General features: G+C 39.9%; 3 protein-coding genes across 6 annotated transcripts; 1 reads left to right on the forward strand and 2 right to left on the reverse strand.

Moving 5' to 3' along the window:
* Nucleotides 1-381: 381 nt before the first annotated feature.
* On the reverse strand, nucleotides 382-4,345 carry LOC135483913 (transmembrane protein 134-like). Of its 2 annotated transcripts, XM_064764980.1 has the most exons (7): nucleotides 4,120-4,345; nucleotides 3,661-3,734; nucleotides 3,176-3,256; nucleotides 2,428-2,504; nucleotides 2,170-2,214; nucleotides 1,887-1,940; nucleotides 382-1,582 (listed from the first exon to the last, which is right to left on the reverse strand). In XM_064764980.1, exons 1-7 carry the CDS (start codon nucleotides 4,297-4,299, stop codon nucleotides 1,503-1,505), a joined length of 591 nt encoding a protein of 196 aa, XP_064621050.1. In that variant the 5' UTR covers nucleotides 4,300-4,345; the 3' UTR covers nucleotides 382-1,502. The 2 variants fall into 2 exon arrangements, with proteins under 2 accessions (XP_064621050.1, XP_064621051.1); XM_064764981.1 differs by lacking the exon at nucleotides 3,176-3,256.
* Nucleotides 4,346-4,419: 74 nt separating this feature from the next.
* LOC135483378 (glycosyltransferase 1 domain-containing protein 1-like) lies at nucleotides 4,420-9,869 on the forward strand. 2 transcript variants are annotated; one of them, XM_064764230.1, is made up of 11 exons: nucleotides 4,420-4,582; nucleotides 4,999-5,169; nucleotides 5,451-5,599; nucleotides 5,735-5,840; nucleotides 6,590-6,641; nucleotides 7,022-7,057; nucleotides 7,719-7,758; nucleotides 8,096-8,251; nucleotides 8,370-8,584; nucleotides 8,826-8,924; nucleotides 9,089-9,869. In XM_064764230.1, exons 2-11 carry the CDS (start codon nucleotides 5,096-5,098, stop codon nucleotides 9,257-9,259), a joined length of 1,098 nt encoding a protein of 365 aa, XP_064620300.1. In that variant the 5' UTR covers nucleotides 4,420-4,582; nucleotides 4,999-5,095; the 3' UTR covers nucleotides 9,260-9,869. The 2 variants fall into 2 exon arrangements, with proteins under 2 accessions (XP_064620300.1, XP_064620301.1); XM_064764231.1 differs by lacking the exon at nucleotides 7,022-7,057.
* A 1,121-nt stretch (nucleotides 9,870-10,990) lies between these two features.
* Nucleotides 10,991-14,954, reverse strand: LOC135483379 (uncharacterized). 2 transcript variants are annotated; one of them, XM_064764232.1, is made up of 6 exons: nucleotides 14,849-14,954; nucleotides 13,493-14,317; nucleotides 13,210-13,323; nucleotides 12,900-13,034; nucleotides 12,460-12,594; nucleotides 10,991-12,348 (listed from the first exon to the last, which is right to left on the reverse strand). In XM_064764232.1, exons 2-6 carry the CDS (start codon nucleotides 14,167-14,169, stop codon nucleotides 11,898-11,900), a joined length of 1,512 nt encoding a protein of 503 aa, XP_064620302.1. In that variant the 5' UTR covers nucleotides 14,170-14,317; nucleotides 14,849-14,954; the 3' UTR covers nucleotides 10,991-11,897. The 2 variants fall into 2 exon arrangements, with proteins under 2 accessions (XP_064620302.1, XP_064620303.1); XM_064764233.1 differs by lacking the exon at nucleotides 12,460-12,594.
* Between the last annotated feature and the right edge of the window lie 184 nt (nucleotides 14,955-15,138).

A 15,138-nucleotide genomic window follows, 5' to 3' on the forward strand; every position in this document is an offset into this window, starting at 1 on the left:
AGGTTCTGTCTTCAATCGGCCTCTACCGGCCATTTCTGTCTCCACTGGGTATCAAGGGTCTTAGGTTCCTTGAGGTCTTGGGTCTTGGCTTTCTAGACACCCCTTGTCTAGCAGTTCAGTCCACTCGAGGTCAGTGGCGCTTAATGGAGACAGCACTGTAGCCAAAGCTCAAGAAAGATGTCTTTGGGTCAGGATTGGTTGTGCTCCATGTTTCTGCCCCAACCAGAGTGAAGACTGATCTCCATGGGAGACAGAACTGCTCATTGAGGTTCAATAGACATTGTGTCATTGGTTGTGGCCCATGGTTTTGCTCAAGCTGAGCTGAAGACTGTCCTGGTGGTTTATGCATCATAATGAGAGAAAGCAGACGACACCTTTAGAATCAGATTGTCTTTTATTCTATAAAAGAACATAATGGTACATATGTATATCAAACGTAACAAAATAATACTAGACAGTTATTTTGAGAGATTCTATCATAATTCAAATAAACAGACTTAATTCAAGTTACATTATCTGCATGTGAATGTTATCCCATCTTCCCCCTCCTTTATACACAGTGCATGTTTGGTAAACAAAGGTGATATGCAAGACCGATACACTGAACTGCAGTGAGGGTAGAACTAGAAGACTGTACCACAATGCAGCTTGTCCCCAACACAGGAATCTCCAAAATCTTTTGTCAATTTAGACACAAACTTACAATTAACAATACAAACTTAACCACACTCAAAAAAGCTATACTATAAATCAATGGAATGAACATGATATGTTTGCCATAAAATGCTTTTGACTAGAACTCAATACTGTAACATCACTCAGGAGCCATCACAACTCACAAGGTGACAGCACTTGTTTGTACTGAACGTTTTGAATACCCTGCCACCACAGGAGTTCAGAGGGCCCCTCATAATAACACACAACCACATAACATGTCTTTCATTTCAATCACTCAGAAACTCATCAACTACAAACACTTTATATTTTCTTTCACAGTATCATGTACGGTCAAATATACAACAAAACCAATTGGCAGAAAATGTAAACATAATTCAGATCACGATGACACGATGGAGGTTTAAACACAAGCAGAAAACTGCACGCAATAAATAAAAGTTTTTTCAATAAATACATTCACTGACTCAAAGAATGGAATGTGTTTTCCTTAGAACCAAGCAGCTAAAGAGTTCATAAGTCAGGTGCATTTATGATTTTATCATACAAGTGCAGATTTGTATTCGATGGTATGGAGCCACAATGTTTGCAATGGACCTTGTACCTGTAGTCGTGATGTCAACGTTATCCAGCACAAAAGTATATATCATTTCATAGAGTGCAAGACAAAGTGCAAGGTTGAAAAGTATACTTTCGTCTTAATTATGAATGACATGGGTGGCCTCAATGACAGGTTTTTGCCGGTCCCCCGAGAGGGAAAAAGTACCTGAATATCCCTCATATCTCACCCTATTATCAACAATCCCTAAAGGCACAGTATTTGAACATTATTCGAATGTCGTTAGATTTGAAAATCCAAATCCTCTCTTTCCTTTTATTGCCATGTAGATATATACAACATGATAAGCTGAAAAAGAATAGGATACATTATTACCTCCATGCATCATATTTCATGATGACAAAGGCCCAATGAGAAACAGTCCAAGCTTATTTCTAAGATGTCTATAAATGGCAGAGTAAATAATAACCAGATCTTTATTATCAATTGGTAAAATATTTTTGAAAGGGGAATCAACAGATGGGGGGGGGGGGGCTGGCATCTGTTATGGCTGTTCTGTCAACAAGCTTCCTTCTTAAATACCACACAATCACAACTAAAACTAACAAGCAATTATACCAATCAAATCTCTGGAAATATGATCAATTCTCACCTCCTGGTATTAAACAAATCACTCCAATGATAAAAAATATAAAACTTGCGACACCTGAAAAGATAAAACTATAAGATTGGTAAACCGGAAGATCACCAACATTTAGCAGGATAGCAGATGTGCACCTTTCAAGATTGAAGACAAAGACGACTCGCATTACAAAGAGGAACTTTTTACATCAGGCGTCCTTCATTGACCTCAGCACATTCTTTAACACACAAGGGGTCCTTGTACAGATAACTAACCTCAGTCATAGTGAGTGACCCAAGAAAGTACAACATACCTGGTGGTTTTACAATTTCAACCGCGAGACCGACTATCAACAAACCTGGATAATGAAGAGAGACAGTTTAGTTCACAGAAAACCTACATGGTATGCATCAGAAACTTGGAATAGCTGTCATTTCATTTTTACGATGTGTTCCAAACTTCTAAGCTCGAATCTACTGGAGCAACGTAATGCTCATTTCACTTTATAAGATCATTTGATAAACTACGAAACATTTTGAGATACGTTTTGCTGGAGATAATCATGACTTACCAATTCCAAGGAAGAGCAGGAGAAATGCACCCAATACAACGTTCCAATTTTCTCGTATTCTTGGATGTCTTAGCCAGCTGAGAAAGAAACAATGGTGAACAAAAAAGTTGAGTCTTTCATACAGTGAAAGATATTCTCACCGAAACAACTTTGACTAACGTCAGCAAAAAGCCTGCAGGAGACACAAACAGATCACAGTAGCAACTGGAGTTTCATATTATGCCCCTTTATCGGCATTAGGAGCCAATCTCTTTCATGAAGGAGGAGACGTAAGGATTGACCCACTATGCCGATAAATCAGCATGTGGAGTGATGGGCAATGATGAACATTATAAGAGTTCTTGATTGTGCATTGACATCAAACAGGATCTGTACTAACCAACCCATGAGATGAAACAGATCCACAAATCTACCGGTTGACCTCTCTCCACCAAGTATGCTCCAAACAAACTTCATGCAATTCTATCCAACAGACCACGACCGATCTTTACAATGTTGGCCCAGAAAAAGGCATAATTTAGTATACATGTACATGATTGCTTGCTTATGACGTGTGTTTTTATTGATGACATAATGGAAGATGTGGAATTCACAGTTCTTTGACCATGATAATTCTGGTAAGCCTTTTAGTGTAAACAATACAATCAGAAATAGTTTGATGGCAACACTAAAGTTGTCACTGAAAAAGACCTCATAGTGACCTATGAAAGTCACATTTCTTTTATGTTAAAATTTTGTGCTGAATTACCTTGGTTTCCCTGGGAAACTTTTTGTTAGGATACTTGGCAACGGTCCATTTGATTCATCAGGATCACCTTTTTTCCATGCTCTGCATTATGGGGGAGGAATGAATGTTTGTTAGTAGGCAAAGAGATCAGAGTGATGGAATGAATGTAATGTGCATGATTGTCACTGAAGATAGCTGTTGGTAAAGCCATATACGGTATTTCAAATGGCTTTAAAAAACAGTTGTAAAATTTTAAGTTGACAGAGAAGGTTTGGGAATAAAGAAGACACACTCGCATAACGTTGTTCCATCCCACTGAATGATGCAGATCTACACCTCATGCAAGTCTTATTCATGCGAAAGGTTCAAAGAAAGCAACAAGTCTACAAAATTGTATCAGAGAGTGTCATTTCTAGGGTGATCATCATTGCAAAGTCAAGCAAGCATACTACAGACAAGACTTTAGGGAGGCAAATCCTTATCTCCAGGACTTCACATATTCTTACCCGATAGGCCCACCTGGACGTGATTTTGTGGTCCCATCTAAAAGATCCTCTGTCTCTGCTGAATCAATAAATGCCTGCAAAGCCAAGATATATTTCATGACTAGAAAAGTTGAAATTCTACCCCACCGATTTTTTTCTGATAGTGATGGCCATGTGCTTTAGAATAGATCCAATACTGAAAAACTATATATGGGTCACTATCACTAGACCTGTATTACATGTCTGCCACTAGCTTGAGTACACAGAGCCTATACTTATTCAACAAACAGGGATGGCATCACTCGTGCGGACTGGCATTGTCAATAAGGCCCGGCCGTATGCAGTGATAACGGGCTGGCCCTTTTCCCCATCACATACATGATAAACAAAGATAAGCTTAGGGTACAAAGAAGACCTAGATTGGCTAGAATTATGAAATGAGTTAGAATACTTAGATAAGTGCATTGATCCATAGCCTACCTCAGATTCTGATGATTTTCTGGTTGGGCTCATTTCTTGCATCTGAACTGCCACAGTTGCCACATTTCTGAGTTTCTTGTTCTGTAAAGGTCTTGTTTCAACATTTGTACCATAGCTTCGTATTCTATCATCATCATCTGACTCAAACGCATCATCTATTGTGAACTGCTTTGACGCCATTTTCACTTGGAAGAACTGTTTTCTTTTTCACTGATTCCTGCGCGTTTATTCTGCGCATGTCCCGTACCCCAATGAAAATAAATTTTAGTTCTATCACGGTCACCAGATGGCGTAAATGTATCGACTTTTCTCCATTCTGGAAATTGACAGCTGTACAGAAGTGCCATAAAGTACTTATTCACGTATATTGATTTAAATGACCGCTAATCCCACTGTGTGAACTGATGTGGCACCTAATGAGGAGTTGTTAATAAGTGTGTGCTGTGTTCCTGGCTCGCGGGATGTAAGTAGGCCTGGCTTCCTTGTAGAAGTCAATTCATTCATTCACTCATGAATTTCTCTTGACTTTTAGTTTTTGTCTTGATCTTATCAAAAAAATGTTATGTAACGTTAGCTATTTCGGCCTATTCAGGCTATTCTTCTTGCCATGCAGACTTGTGTCATGATTTGTGTTCCACAGGGATTTGACATGTTTGAGGCATATACTATAGAGTAACAGTATCTACCTGTTTACCAGCAAACAGTAACACACACACTGTGCCAGTGAGTGAGAGTGAGACAGGAATATCATGATATACACAACTTATCTTTGCTACCCTGTTGGATGTATGATAGCTGGCTAGCTGGGATAAAAAATTTTAAGGCAGACTTGAGTTCAAAATCAGGTCTAAAAATCAATCTTATTTGTCTTGAATCCAGGAGCAGTCTGTGACGACATCAACGTAGGAAGCCTGAAGAAGAAGGCTCATGTTGCATACAGATGAGGGTGTTCTGTAGGAATCATTGCTAATCAAAGATGGCTGTCAACATACTGTTCTTGGCTTTACTTCGTGAGAGGAGTGGCAATCATTGTACTGCTGCAAGAATAAGGTAGGGGGCCTATGTTCATTGTGGAATTTGAGAAGGGTAATGCACAAATGCTACTAGATGAATTGCCAAGATGTCTGGTTGTGCATTCCAATTGGACAGTTGACCTAGGCTGGACAGTTGTGATAGCTTTTATATATAACTCAAGAATAGCTATTGTCCACATAAACAATAGGGTAAGCTACTTTACTCAAGCAACTTGCTGTCAGATGATGTTGCTGTCCAGTTCAGGCAGATGAGTGGGAAATTGAGCCCTGTGATAACATTCTGTTTCCTTGTTACAGGAGTCACCTGGATGGTGGCAAGTACAAATGTATCCTGAAGAATGTGACCAACTTTAAAGATGCTGCTGAATTCAAATGTTTCTTAGATGAGAAGGAGATCCAGTTGGTGGTCGGGCTACATGCCTTTCATTCAGGCAGACTTCTACAAGGTAGGCCAACAAAAATATGGCTTTCGTTTCAATGACAATAGTGAAATCCATCTAAAGGACTACTTCCACGACAGCAGTAAAGTTCCATGTAAAAGTAGTAAAGTATTCCTGACAAAAAAACTTCTACTGTTTCAGACTGTCCTGTCCCATACATTGTCATATTTGGTGGCACAGACGTCAATGAGCATTTAAACTATGTTGATCGTATGGCCATAATGACCAAAGTAGTTCAGAAAGCTAGGTATGTACACTCTTATAGATGAAATATCAGATCAGAACTCCAGTCATGTTGACAACAGAAGATTTGAAAACTCAAGCGGGTAATGTTAGTTGTTGCAGTGACAATTCAGCTCTTTCCAAAATCAGAGGTTGACCTCACAAGTTAGAGTTTTTTGCCCCAAAACGGACCTTCCCTACTAGTTATGCTCTTCTGTAAAGAGGCATGGCAAATTGCATTGTTTGAGCATGATGTTTGTAATACCATTTGTTTAGAGTCTCTAAAACACCACCAAACATGAGCAAACTTTGATAATAACAATTGAATTTCACTTGCCTGAGGCTGAGTCAATAGGATTATTGGATTATAGCTCTGTTGGCTTATTGCACTGTGAGCTTACACCCTGAGGGTTATGTCTACATAACCAATTGGAATAGCATCATTAATGGGACATGGATCAATAGATTTTCATGATGATCTGTTTCTTCCTACAATTACAATATTACTGGTGTTTAAAAGAATCCAGCAAAGTGCAACGCAAATCAAAATTGCCATGGGCCATCACACAGCTTTAACTTGTAAAGTTTGAAACAGAATGACTAATTGCCTGTGTCTGTATGATACTAGAATAGAATCCTGAGTGGGTTAAACTTTTGATAGTATTAGACTCGATTTTTTGCAGCCCCATTACAGCTTGATCAGCTCATTATTATCTCCCTGTTGTAAGCCAAAAGTATGTGTTTTTCACTGATTCTTTCTGCTACCTCTTACAGTCACATAGTCAGCTTCAATAAGACCATGCAGAAAAGGGCGAGGAGCTTCTGGGTATGTAATAGATTCAGCATGATGCATGCGCTGTAGTATTATTTTGTGTTATATCTTGAGTTTCCCATTGCTGCTTCACTATGCTCTCACTATGCTTATGCTTTACTTCAGATGATTTGGGAAAGCGTTTATAATACAATTGTACCAGTATATTCTTTTACATGTAAAAATGATGTGTTGTATATGATGGAGATGTAGCCGTGAAAATCAGAAATGTTGAAGAAGTGTTTCCCATTCTTGGGGTCATGGAATCAGTGCTGATTTCATTCTTTGGGAAATCTTTCGTATTTCCAGTAGAACCCATAGTTTTCTTTTTTCTTTTGCTTATCGCCTTCTGTTGCATTTCAAATTGGTGAATGGCAACCATGGCAACCATGTAGCCAGAAGAAAAAGATGCTGTATCAGGTTCTAATCAGGTGAGGAAGCATTTCACTATCACCTAAATGTGTATGCATATGTGGTGATTGCCCTCATGCCAGTACAACCTATGGGTTTGTTTTTCCTATTTCATCGTCAGATATCATAGGATCTTTAAAAGCCCACTCCTTGGGGTCGCATTCATGACCAGCAACAGCTGTCTGCTGTTGTTTAGTACTGACCAGGTGAGGAAACCTTTCAAAATAACATGACAGGTGTGAAAATATGGGTTGACTGAACCCATCAATGCACAACATTACCAAGAAATAGCTTCATCAGAACTTATGTTTTCATTCATTGAGTTAGCTTTCCATTGGGCCTTTATCTAATATCATACATGTAGGATCTATAAATTCCACTCCCTGGAGGTCTCATTGACGTCATGCCAGCTGTCTCCTATCGTGTGAACACTGAGGTCCTCGTCAGTTCGGTTTCATCAGTCAACTTTTAAACTTTATTGAACAGCTGGTCCATACCATATGCTTCATCAGCCATCAGATAATCTCATTCAATAATCTAATATTGACATAATGCTATAATGTGCTGAGTTGAGGAAGAGCAAATACCATCACATCTTTGAGCAAACAATAAAAACTTTAAAGGTAGATACTCATATATTGATCCAAGTCAGACATAAGAATTATGCGTTATCTATTTCAGCCCGTTGTACCAGACGAAAGCTATGTTAATATACCACAAGGTAAGTTTAGTGAAATTGTATTTGAGGAGTTTTACTAACTGCTATGACCTGTCCAGTGGAACCTTTTTCATGGAGTGAATGTGCCCTCCATTCAGTCATTTGGTCTGACCCTAAAACCAGAGCACCTCTCCAGTACAGTACTTATCAGTCGTTAGTAAATAGGGTTATTCATATTCTTTCAATAAAGGGGTTTAACTGTTATGTCATGAAGACATTGTCCACTTTCACTCTATATGCTGAACTGCAATCATTGTTACATGGAGCAAGCAGTGGAATATTGTTTTCTGTTGGTGGCCAGAAGTCAGGTTTCCTAATCCACTCAATGTTGTTCTTTCAGCTGTGATAATCTCGCCATCTTCATTTGACATCAAACAACATTTAAAGTCAACCGGTGCTGGTCATATCAACGTGCAAGATGAGCTCTATATCTTTACACTGGTCGCTGGAATTCGACCAGTGAAAGATCCTATATTCCTCTTGAATGCCTTTTCAAGTAAGTTTTATGTTTTAGCTGTTTCTCATTGCAGTGATGTACATTGTTGTGGAGTTATTCATGTGCTGCTGTCGGAACCACAGATACTCACCTCATTAAAAGCAACCTTTTATTTCAGAATGGCATCAATCTGAACCCAGCCGTGTGCTACTCATTGTTGGTCCGGTGATAGATGAGCGCTACTTGGAGGAATTTGAATCAGCCCTGGTCAACAAGCGTGGCATTGTATACATCCCTGGGCTACCTTTCTCAGATCTTCATGCCATTCTGCGAGATAGCTTTGCCCTAGTCAACTCATCCCTAAGTGAAGGCATGTCAACAGCTCTATTAGAGGTAAGTATTGAACCAAACTAAATAGTGATTCCAACAGACTTTTGTTTCACATCACAGCTCTGTCAGTAAACAGTGTGTGGGGCAACTGCTGCGTTGACTGTCAAGTTGCTAAGTTTTGTCGTTCTATAGACACTTCCTTGTGTCAGGCTGGAGAAGTGACAAATGGCTAATATTCTATTCTGAAGTTTTTTCTTTAAAATTATACACTTAGACAATACTTTGCACTTGTTCATTGTTCCAGGGCCTTGCACTTGGTACACCAGCTATCGTAAGAAACATCCCTGGTAATACATCAGTGGTAGCACATCGACAGACGGGCATGCTTTATGATACTCCTCAGGTGAGCACTGGAAGTGACAGTGAGACTTTCACGTTGTAAAACCATTATGCATTTAAAGAAACAGACATCCGAAGCAGCTTCATGAGTTTGTGTGAGCATTATTACTTCTTCAGGTCCAGTCTACGTCCAACGTGATTCACATCCCATACTGTCTTTCTTTTCAGGAGTTCATCGAATGTGCCCAAGAGCTGATCGACGATACGTCACTAAGGGAGCATGTCATCGATAATGCTGCCTCTCTTGTACAAGAAAAGCATAGCTGTGATGTTGAAAAGACTGCTTATTTGGCGCTGATTGACTCGATAATGTCTCGCGAACAGAAACATTTTAAGTAATGGTCATTTGGATCATGGAATAGCTGCATCCAATGGTACTTGATGGATCACACATTTTGATTTTATTTGATGATTTCTTTAATTTGGATGTCTCCTAAGTGTACTCCATATTTCTCAATTCCACTTATTGTGGTTGTCCCTTGGACATGTTTTCTGGGTCATGCTGTGTAACACATCATGTAACGAACCGGTGTTTCTGGTACATGTATATGTACATGTACTTAATTTATTTTTGTACAGTTTGTTTTGTTGAAAGATTGACTTCAAGAGATGACGAAAACCTGAAGTTCTATTGAATCTCATTTTCTCATGATGGTCAAGTTAAATTGACTGATATTGAAAGAAAATGCTCACTCACATCATAAATATGATTTTAACTGACTTTCCAGTGATTTTGGGTCAAAGATTGTGGTATTGAAATTCAGGCAATGAGAAGGTATTGTTGTTTTTCACGACTTAGAATGGTTTATTTCAGATGTATTTTATCGTATAAATTGCTGTCTTGTCTTACTTTGTGAAATTCCTATCTGCATGCTTTGTATTGCATTTGTGAGAGATTGTTGCACTGAAGTATGAAATGAGTACGAAATATATCATTCATAATAAAAGATATGCAAGTTTTTCTTAGTTCATAGCATACAGAATGTATGTTTGTCATGTTAGGGACTGACACCTTCTGTCTCCTCACACATTGTCTCCTAGTTGGGACCAGTCATGAGACATGAGGTGTATGTGCTGAGGATCGAGTACACACTCTTTTTCAAGTCGCTTGAATTTAGAGTGTTGCCCAGCTGCGGGCATCCGCTCACTTCTCCTTGGGGCCACAAATCCATGCCCATGCAACAAGTTTGGTCAAGCCCTTGTAGTGTAGTCATTACATGATACAAATACTTGAAACTGAGAAATATCCAAGCTGGAGTGACACCTTTGGGGGTTGATTGGTACCAAGCTGCAACGAGACAGTCTGGATTCAGACTTGGATGGGATGTCCAGATGTACATGGGTGAGGGACATCATTCTGAAGAGACATCTGGGTGACCAAGACTGGCCACAGGTGTGCTCCAGGAGGACAGAGTTTGAGGCAGGTCTTTTCGATGCATATGTGCTTTGGTGTCAAAAGATGAGTGCCAATTGGTTGTGACAGTCTGTATATCACTGTGCATCCTTGGAGACCCTGATGAAGACAATCATCATGTGTATGTGCTAATTGATTATTGTAGAAACAATCTCTACATCGCTGTGTATTCTGAAGCTGCTTGATGATGCCAATTGACACGGATGAAGACAAGTATGTGGTTCGAGTAGCACAACTCCTCGAGCTCTCCTTCTCTTGGTCAGCCACTGTGACATGCCCAATGCCATTCTCCTAAAGTGAGCGACAGTCCGAGAACAAGAATGTGACCAATAACAATGGTTTGGTATAAAGACCTACATGTACTTTTATAACTGGTATTTATTGGTTGAAAGTTAATAGTCACATAAAATATGAATTCTATTCCATAGAAATGTACAGATTATGCATCGAAGTATTACATGTTTGGCTACAATTAGCATGGCAGAATCATACAAAATGTTTCCAATTTCTCAATAGTAATTTTGTTGTGAGAATACACTGCTGCATTGTCAAGTCTGCTAAACATGTTAAGAGGTCCAATTAGCCATTCATTTTTTGAAGAAACGTTGAAAATTTCATGATATAATAATTTTGGATTTGTTTGTTTTTATTTCTAACTACAGAGTGATTCCTCAAACCATACAAAAGAGGCAAGCACAATACAAATATGCAAGAAGAACCACAAAACATCACATGCTGAGATAATTAGAGGGGAGTCCTTGAGCAAAAAGCATCACACATTGATTTTGAAGGTTACACATTTTAAGAACCTGAACTACAAACACCCATCAAAAATCTTGTCAAATCGATACATGTGTACGGTTGTAACCAAGTTAAGATGTGGACAAACTCCCCCCCCCCCCCTTGAAGCTCTCCACTCATTGTGACAGTGCTGCACCAACACTGGCAGTGTGACATTGACTACATGTAGGTAGGATTACAGAATATACAAACATTTATCTACATGTGCCAGCCAGTCAATATCAGAATAAACATTACACTGGGTTGGTTTCTTGAATCTTTGTATGATTTGGTTGAACAGATCTGACCACAATTCACGTCACAATCTCGGATTGCTTTTAGTAACATGAAGTATGCAGGCCAATTGCTATGTTGACCACACATCCAGTTGAAAAGTTGCTAGGTGAGGCTGTCTTGAGTGCAATCAAAGTTACTAGGATCATTTACAACTATTATCAAGTTACAACAAAAGTACTGAAACCTTTGTAACCTGAACACACAGCAGCGAGGAAGTTCTCCAGATATCGTGGCATACGCGTACGTTGTCAACAAAAACACTGAGAAACTTTGATACATGTCGGTTGAAACGCAAACGACGTTTTCACCTGGCAGTCTTTGGCCTTGCCAAAAGTTTATAGAACACCTAGTTATAAGCACATAGCACATATATATTGGAACCACACTGATTGGTGAATCCCCTTAGTCATTAAAGTTTTCACATCCTATTACTAGATTACACATACGATCCAAACAAATGTATTTACAAATGAAGAACGTCACTGATCATAAGTCCATCTCGTCATCAAGTGCATCAAACAAGTCTTGCTGTGAAATAACATTATTATTATCCTCTAGAAACTGATGCTGAACTGAAATGGGTGCAACAGGTGGATGAGGAACTGCAGCAGTTGCAGCTGAACTCATGTTTGCACCTAATGTGTCAGTCATAAATGCTACAGAACCTTGCGCTGTACCTACAGAGGGCATCGCTAACAAATTCATAGCTGCCATGGATCCAGGCTGCACACCAGCCAGCACTGCTCTCGCATCCATAGCTGCCATGCTCATATCTGCGGGCTGACCAAACCCGAGTGGTTGGGCTAGGCTGGCTGGTGAAGCCCCTGCTTGTGGCACCAGAGTTTCTGGCATCACCCAGATTGTTTTTGATCCGCCATTGGAATCGGGAAGCACCTCATCAGACGCATCCATGGACATGTCTGCACTCTGTGTACGCCTGAAACATGGAAGTTATAACATCAAGTTTGTGGTAAGTTTATATAGAATGATGATGGAATCAACTATAAACAAGGACACAGTAAGAGATCATTTGAAATTGAAAACTCACTCTGATGATATGTGAGGCGTCGATTCTTCAGTTGACTCTGCCTCCACTGATGGTTTCACTAGAAAATCAGACAGGAGGCCACCTGGTGGTTTCCACAGAACTATCTCCATACTAGGTTTGCAAGATAAGGCGGCACTACAAGAGAACAAGATGGACATTGGGATGAGGTACACTTGGTATAAACTGAAACACACTGGAGTAAAACAGCAAATCACAACCAAATGAGGTGCTCAGTACTATTGGGCCGCTACTCGAACATTTGCCATGCACATTAGGGGAAGGGGCCAAAGTACCCAAGAGATACAAATATAGACTAGCAAATGTGTTTACTTCAGTTAGAAAGGCCTAGTGTACAGGAAGTTTTCAGTAAAAGCATTTAGGGGCCTACTAGTCTTATGCCATGATCCATGGATCTTGGGCTGCAAATTCACTCAACTTACATGTTTTCAAGGATCGACTTTGGCAGAATCTCATCCTTCGCCTGTTTCCTGAGTTTGTCTTTCAAATCCTTGGAGAGCTTTATATGATGATCCTTATCATCAACGACATCATTATCTTCATCATCTGATGACAGCCTAAAGTGAATAGAAGAATATGGTGACCACAAGCAATCAAACAGAAGGAAGACATCTTAACAACTTCTACCATATCAGGGGCAAGTATGCCCGCAGACATACATGTACTGCAAACTGTGAAATTTGCCAGACTTCTCAAACTTTGCTCTAAGCCCTAAATCCTGACAATACACACCTATCCTCTATTTCTTTCATCGATAAGGGAACCGGCCGTTTGTTGTCGCTAATAGTCAAGTTTTGCATGCGGGCAGCCATCTTTTTTTCACTTAGGTAGACTTTCATTGGAGAACTGAAATAACACAGACAAAAACATAATTTTCACAAGGCGTTGCAAGTGAAAACATTGGCATTTCTTCCAAGCGGCTTTTTCTGTGACATCAATATCAGACAGGCATTAAACCATTTGTCAATTAATTTGCATAGCTCAAAAGTGTCAGTAAGATGGTCATTTCACTTACCCAAGGTCAGCATCTGATTTCCTCTTGATTGGAACACTCCTGTACTTGGACAAGGAATTAGCAATTCTGTTTGCTAACGTCTGGTCACCACTGTATCCTTGACTGTTATAGGGATTCATACCTGAACCCCACAGGACACTGGTTCCCGTCGGATTGGTCTTGCCAGAAGAATTTGACTGTGAGAAACAACTGCCAGTTTGTGTGTGGTTTGTAGAGGAAAAGTTGTTGGGGGATGAACTCAATCTAACAGGCATGTTAGAACCAACAGCATTCATTTCAAACCCCTGATGCAAGACAGACTGAGGGGAATATCCACTGCCTATGACTTGTGAGAAGGATCTCCCAGGTCCACCAGCATTTGTTGGACAAGATATTGGCCGACTGGAAGTGGTACCAGCAGAATACATCGATGACAAGTGTGGAAAACTCTCAATGCCCTTGTTAGAAGTGTTCATTGCTGACGAGTATAATGATGAGAAAGCAAATGTTTCCAGTGGTATTGTAGTTCCCTGTGGTGCCAACCCCGTCAAACCTCCAAAAGGCAGTGCAGGGTGTAGAGTCATAGGACCAGCTGAATCTGTTATATCCCGTCCGATTGATGAATCAACACATCCTTCACGCATGCCAGGCGAGCCACTTGGAAATCCCATTGGACTGCCATTTCTGATTGGCTCCATGACTTTTTTTCAAAGCTAGCTGGTCAAATGTTGCGAGCCACTCTAAACAGAATTAGAGATCAGCAATCCACTGGACTGAGTAGGGCAGACGACAGTGATGCACCACAGACACAGTCGTTACAACATCATGATCATCTTCAATAGCCACCTAAAATAGAAGAATAACAGAACACTTGCAAATTCTGGTTGTATAGCTTGTTGGAAAAATGTATCTGAACGTTTTCAAAAAATGTAAGATTTGGTTGTGTTGATAAAAAGACACAATTGCACCAGTCAGACATGATGTTTCAAAACCGTAACCATAGGAACTGCACCCAGCAAGCATAGCAAGATCAAAATCAAAATGCGACCACATGATCTTTTGTCTGCTGCTGATGGCAGTGCCAGTGATGCCCTCCGATTGTGCAATTATGTCAATCAAAGGTCGTGTATTTGTTAAAGGGAGAATATTGCGCAGGAGTTAAAGGAACACTATAAGAAAATAGCTTGAGCTGAGACCAGAGACTAATCACACAGAAAACTGTGAATGCACATGTACGAGCATGTGGTAATGCATGGTGTGGTGGTTGTTGACAAGTACAAAAGAAAAACATGACGATTTAAACGACCTATCTCGAATAACAGAAACACTATATTCTATCAATTGAGGTTCATATTCATTAAAACACATTGTAGATACCATTCAGGATAACGTAATTAGTGCTTTTGGTCCGTGAAAAGAGGAAATTAAAGGTATTTGAAGGTTCATTTCTCATAAAAATACGAATTTCACAATTCTGTTGTTACGCACGATAGACCCAATTCCACATCCGCCGTGGGCTTGGCCGAAGATATTGGGGTTCCCATTCTCCAAGCGTCGTCAATGGCGATCATTATGACAAAGTCTCACTCGACCTACTGTCTCTGCCACATGAGACAATTTTAGTGGGTGCGTGTAAATTGGACATTTGGCCCGGCGTCCGGGAAATT

The sequence above is a fragment of the Lineus longissimus genome, chromosome 2, assembly GCF_910592395.1.
Source record: "Lineus longissimus chromosome 2, tnLinLong1.2, whole genome shotgun sequence".
NCBI classification, from domain to species: domain Eukaryota; kingdom Metazoa; phylum Nemertea; class Pilidiophora; order Heteronemertea; family Lineidae; genus Lineus; species Lineus longissimus.